Source organism: Acanthochromis polyacanthus, chromosome 14 (genome assembly GCF_021347895.1).
Source record: "Acanthochromis polyacanthus isolate Apoly-LR-REF ecotype Palm Island chromosome 14, KAUST_Apoly_ChrSc, whole genome shotgun sequence".
Classification (NCBI taxonomy): Eukaryota; Metazoa; Chordata; class Actinopteri; family Pomacentridae; genus Acanthochromis; species Acanthochromis polyacanthus.
Window position 1 is genome coordinate 35,431,953 of NC_067126.1, and position 6,409 is coordinate 35,438,361.

Sequence of the window (6,409 nt, forward strand, 5' to 3'; positions counted from 1 at the left end):
AAAGACACATTTTGCACACTTCATTAATTAACGTTAAAGACGCACTGAACGGCAGCTGCTGGTGGACAGAAAAAAAAAACGGAAAACACAGAATTAACTCCCGGAACCGCAAGCAGGAAACATATTGCGCCGTTTTTCTTTTAGTTTTTGTTTGTTCTTGTTTATTTGGAGGTGACTTTCTGGTCGCATACGCTAAAATAAAAATGTTATTAAAAAAATACCGGAAACGAAAATAAGGTCTGAAATGAACTAACATAGCCTGCATAAATAAAAATAAATGCAGTTTAAATTCATAGTAACATTCTAAGACATTTCTTCAAATCCCCATTATGTGATTCTAATTCACGCAGATGGTTCAGAGGGGCTCTGATTTATTCTAAAACTCTCCTCAGATAAATTTGTGACTCCTGGAGGCAGAAATGTGTCCGTTATTAGAATAAATCCATCCACAGGCGGGACAACGTTTCCAGCAGCAGGAGCCATATGCAGGAGGGAGTGTGTTGGTTTCACTTCATGCTGATGCTGTGTGTTGGTAATTACATCAGGACCCTCCTCACCCTCCTCCCCCATCCTCCCTCCCTCCCTGCCCGCCGCTGATTGGTCGCGCTCCTCCAGCCCGGACAGAAGCTGCGTTGTCCTGGTGACCCGGCCTCTGCGCGCTCCAGCCCGCTATAAAAGCCCGCGGACGCACGCAGACGTGCCAAATGGGCTGTCAATGCGGTGTGGAGTAACAAGTGGATTGGACGTTTAAGGTTTTTTTTCCTCTCAACATCGCGTTTGGAAAACTCTCTGGTAGGTGTTCTAATGTTCTTTAATGTTCTAAAGAATTTATAGCGACAAATTACGCAGATTTAAAGTCGAGTTTTGAGTCCAAGCAAGAACCGAGCTGGAATAGAGAGAACTCATTATTAAAGATTAGACTGTTACTGATAACCGAGGCTGTCTGTAATGTGGTTTTCGTTTCCTAAATGATTAAAAGATTAGATAAAGCTAAATTATAAAGTGTGTTGGTCAGTACTGATGAGGATAAAAGTTTGTTCATTTCTTGGACGAACTCTTTCATTAACTGGCCTCTGTCTCCTCCAGCACCATGGACTCAGATACCAGCCGTGTGTCGAGCAGACCGTCCTCCCCGGAGGTGGACGACATATTCATCTCCACCCTGAAGAAGTCGGTCCACGGCTTCTCCGGCGCGGTGTCCTCCACGCAGAGCGACTCTCCGTCGGAGCTCCCCGGCCTGCGCGGCCTCTCCGCCGCCGACGAGGAGGCTCTGGCCCTGCGAATGGCGTCCAAGAAGGACCGTAAGCTGCTGTCGGAGGGCGAGCTGCAGACCATCCGCCTGAAGATCAACAGCCGGGAGAGGAAACGGATGCACGACCTGAACGTGGCCATGGACGGGCTCCGGGAGGTCATGCCCTATGCGCACGGACCGTCGGTGCGCAAACTCTCCAAAATCGCCACCCTGCTGCTGGCCAGAAACTACATCCTGATGCTCAGCAACTCCCTGGAGGAGATGAAGCGGCTGGTGAGTGAGATCTACGGCAGCAGCGGCCACCACGGCGGCTTCCACCCGTCGGCCTGCGGGACTATGACGCACGCGGGGCCCGTGCCCGGACACCCGGCGGCGTCCCACGCGTCTCACCCGGCCGTGCACCACCCGCTGCTGCCGCCAGCCGCAGTCTCCACCGCGTCTCTGTCCGCCCCCGGTATCTCCGCCGTCACCTCGGTCAGACCCCACCACGGACTCCTCAAAGCGCCGGCCGCCGGTGCGGGGCCTCTGGGCAGCAGCTTCCAGCACTGGGGCGTCGGTACCGGCATGCCGTGTCCGTGCAGCATGTGCCAGGTCCCGCCTCCGCATGTGTCCAGCATGAGCTCCGTGAACCTGCCGAGGCTGGCCGGAGACTCCAAGTGACTCCAGACCCGGAACTTTCTCAGACTGTCTCCTTGATGCCGCTTTTATTTATCTGTTGCTCAAACTGTGGTCTGCCTCTGGTTCTCCTCACTGGGACTCTTTTTTTTTTCCTTTTTTTTAACTAACTTAGTGTTTTCTGATCATTAACCTCTATTGTAACTTCAGCTCATTCTGGAGAACCTTCCTCATGTTATTTAAAGATCAACTCTCCATTCTGTGGATCCAGAATGATCCAAAAAGCTCCAACATGAACTATAGATTGTAAATATGTAGATGGATTATTCTAGTGGGAGATATTCTATATTAGAGTGTGTTGATGTGGAGGAAGTCCTCACATGTTGCTTTATTCTCCTGGTTTCTTCTCCCAGTAGGTCGGCTCTCTCTGCCCAATGACCACTTCTTTATTTTTTTAATAAAAAAACATTTGAAAATGATATTTATTTACTTATTTTGGAGGGAGTTTCAGATGAATCTCTGCTTCTGTTGGGGGTTTGAAATGTAAAATAAAGACGATTAATTTGAAAAGGAAAAAGTCGTCTGGTGATGGTTTTTCTTTTTTAAAAGAAGATATTTAATTTTGCACACATTATTACACACACACTAGAACAACTGAAACATCTCTGGTAAATGAATGTATTTTAGGCCATAAAAAGACAGATACAAGCATGGAAACTGAATTACATCAGAATTATATCAAGGTTTTTATTTTTAACTTGCATTAATAATATAAAAATCTGAATGCTGAAAGTTCAAATAAATGTTTAAAAAATACTGTTATGATTGTTGGTTTTAGGAGGGTTTTTTAACATTTATTTCATTGTTTTTCGTTTTATTTAACAAAAGTGACTTCATAGAAAATCCTTCTGGAAATGTCTGCAGCTTAGATTCAACCAGAAAATATATTTAAAAAAAAATAAGATAAGATCTACTTAATTCATCCTGTAGGAAATTATTGTATCTCAAGACATTTGGTAATAATTAGACTTTTATGATTAAGATCTGAACCTAATCAGTCCATTATTCCTAAATAAAATCTGGAAATGCTCCTTAAAACGTGACTTTCTTCGACACAAACAACCGTTCAGGTGAAAAAATTCAATTTTTTTTCTCATTTTAATGGACAAAATAAAGACATGGTCAGTAATTCTAATAATAAGAAACTTCTGAATAAAATAAACCTGTTTAAAACTCATCCTGTTCTGCTGCTTCACATAAAAACACTTTTTTCTCAGTTTTCTTCACGTTAACGAGCTTCATGGGGACTTTTCCAGCCTCCCGTCGGTTCCACTAAACTTTCCATCCTCAGAGCTCTATCTGTTGATTTGGTGCTTGTCTGATTTCCAACCTGTGTGATGAAGCGTCTTTGTGAACTCTGGTTATGAAGACGGGAAGCTGTGCAGGCGGGGATGAGGAGGAAAGGCCGGTTCTCCTCAGGAAAACCGAGCAGCTGCACAGCAGACTGAGCATGCTGCTGCAATATTTTATAAAGGCTTCTGAAGCTGGAACGATACGAACTAAATCTCTGAATATTCATGCATGCATTTGTTTATTCATCTCATTACTGGAATTGAATTATTCAGAGTCCTTCAGGGTTTTTGTAGGACGTTTAGAGAGGAAGAGGTCATTTGGTGCAAAGCAACAGAAACAACACAGATTGTTTAAACAGGGAGAGATGGTTCAGGGAGGAATTCTTTTACAGCTGAGCCTTCAGGCATTTCCTGAACTGGTTTTGCTCACATTGCAGCACATTAAACAGTATTTTCTTCTTCCTCTCCTGCAGACAGCTCCATGTTGGATAAACAGATCAACAATCACAAAAGGGAAGCACAATCGCTCATTTTTCAATTAGTTTTCAAGGTAAATGCGACTGTAATTGTGTCAAAAATAGAGTTTATTTTTGTAAGAAACTGAGCAGAAGCAGGAGAATTAGAGTTCGGTCTAGTTTAGGTGACGACAACTCCAGCAGCTTTCATTTATAATAAAAGCTGAACAAAGTGTTTGTAGGCCCAGTTAATGCTGCAAATTATTATTGAATAGGTGTACACTATTGTTCAGAAGTTTGGGGACACCCAGATAATGTCATGTTTTCACACTTTTATTCATACAAGGCTTTTCTAATCATCAATGAGCCTTTCAGCCCCATTAGCTAACACAATGTAGCATTAGAACACAGGAGTGATGGTTGCTGGAAATGTTCCTCTGTAGCCCTATGGAGATATTCCATTAAAAGTCAGCCGTTTCCAGCTACAGTAGTCATTTAGCACATTAACAATGTCTACACTGGATTTATCATTCATTTAATGTTCTCTTCATTGAAAAAAAAATGCTTTTCTTTCAGAAATAAGGACATTTCAAGTGTATTCTTGTCATTTTGGATAAATTCATGTAACTCTGGGCATAAATTGTGAGTCATTTTAAAATGCTTTTTTGTCTAAATATTCAAAAACTGGAACCTTGTCTGGTCAAACTTTAACAAATCAGATTCTATTGCTATTAGAGCCTCTAAAGTTGGTGAAATGTCAACCAAAGACTATTATTTGATTATTTTGGGACAAGTTTTGAGTAATCTTGGACAATTTTAAATCATTTCAGACAATCTTTATCTAATTCTGAACAGATTTCCAACACGATTCTAGTTGTCTTTGGTGAAATGTTGACAGAAATGCAGAAAAGTCTGTATTTTAATAGAAATATGGATCCATCCATATAGAACAGGAACTTTATGGAGACATTAGACCAGTCGGGATTGGAGGTTTTGTACTTTCCCCCATTTTCAAGAGCCCATGATTACTAACACTATCATTCATATGATTCATTTAATGTTGTCTGCTTTTCTTTCAAAAATAAGGACATTTCTAAGTGATCCCAAGCTTTTGAACTCTGGTGATGTTCGTGTTTTAAAGTTGTGACACCTCAAAATGCCTCTGTAAACAAACCTGTAGTAGCCTTCATGGTTTTCAGATTTAAATACAGCTGTTTTATGTAATGCACACAGTATTATTTCAATTCTGATATATTTTACAGTGTAAATTCTATACGTTAAACGAGAATCTCTTACATTTGAGAACACAAACCTCATTTCTTCTTCAGCTTAGGTCAACTTGCAGGTTTCTGCAGACATTTTAGTTAAATGCAAAGTTTTTATTCACACAATTCATACTTTCATTCTGCATTTTGGTGTTAGGTAAAGAGACTTCCCTCACAGCTGCAAAAGACTCCCTTGTTAGTTGTCAGATATATGAAACCTCACAACAAATATTAGTAAAAAGTCAAAAATCTACCATCAAAGGTGCTGATGTTAAGCAGAGAGTTCATGACTGAGTGCAGCTGCATTAAACACTTTTCTCAAGCTGAAAGTTGACTTTATTGAGGTTTTGAAACGTATTCATATAGCTTACAGATGAATGCAACGTATTTAATAGCAAACAGTTTAGGTAAGTGCAGTAAAAACTGTCTTGAACATGATGCTGTACATCGAGCAAATTAATCCAGAAATATTTCAAATCCACTGAATAATATAAAAAGTCTTATATTTAATCCTATATTAGCTTTATCTGCAGTCAGCATCATGTTATCTCTGATTCTGCCACTGAGAAAACATTTTAAAGGCGCTTTAAACACCAGGCTGTGGGATTATTGGTCTTGGAAGCATCTGCTTTTCCTCGGGTGTCGTCCCGGCACCATTTGTCAGGGTGAAATGCAGTTAACATGGATTACTGAGGATTGCATTTCAAAAATAATTAGGACCTCCTCCTCCCTCCCCAACGACTCGATAGCGTCAGTGTGAATTTAACGATCACTCCTCGTTCTGCTCTGAAGGACTCAGAGAAGAGAGAATTCCAAGTTTCAGGGAGTCAGGACCACAACAGGAACTGCATCTTTGAACAGCAACAGATGGTGACAGATTAAAGGAAAAGTAAAGTGTCTGAGCGAGGTGTTGTTTCATCAGGAGCCTCCAGAGCAGCTCGGTGCACCTCCACATAGATCCTACAGGCTTCTGAGTCTGAAGCAGCTCAGCAGAGAGAAAAATGTTCAAAGTGTTCTGAATACAGACAGGTTAGATGGTTGGACCAGTTGTTCAGCTCAGTTCGATGGAAAGTCCCAAGAACTCCTACAAGGTTTGGCCTCCAGGTTTCACAGGTGTGGTTGATCAAAGGTAGAAGGTGGTGATTTCCATACTTTAAGCATAAAGTATGTCCAGTTATTGGTGGTATTAATTGTTGATGAGAAGCTAAACATCCCCTAACACTCCCTAACACGCCATGTTTGAACTGACTGGTTGTGATTTAGCCACGAGTTAAACTAGAAGATGTTTCCTTCAGCTCAAGTCTCAAACTGGCATTTCAGCCTCATAGTTCCTCTGCTATAACTCATTTATATTTTTAAAAAACTCACATTTTCTTACATTTTCTTCCTGATGAGTGAGACATGATGGAAACTTCCAGTTTGGAAAAACTTTCAGTCTTTCTCCAAGAAGTTAGAACTGATGAACAAGTC

At 41.3% G+C, this 6,409-nt stretch overlaps 1 protein-coding gene across 1 annotated transcript; it reads left to right on the forward strand.

Annotated features, from left to right (window-relative positions):
- Nucleotides 1-657: 657 nt before the first annotated feature.
- olig2 (oligodendrocyte lineage transcription factor 2) lies at nt 658-2,444 on the forward strand. Its single transcript, XM_022210896.2, has 2 exons — nt 658-792; nt 1,087-2,444. The coding sequence occupies exon 2, from the start codon at nt 1,091-1,093 to the stop codon at nt 1,910-1,912; it is 822 nt and encodes a 273-aa protein (XP_022066588.1). The 5' UTR covers nt 658-792; nt 1,087-1,090; the 3' UTR covers nt 1,913-2,444.
- Nucleotides 2,445-6,409: the final 3,965 nt, after the last annotated feature.

Bases quoted from the DNA above. Each gene is read 5' to 3' on its own strand.
- olig2 (XM_022210896.2), top strand. From the start codon at position 1,091: ATGGACTCAGATACCAGCCGTGTGTCGAGCAGACCGTCCTCCCCGGAG.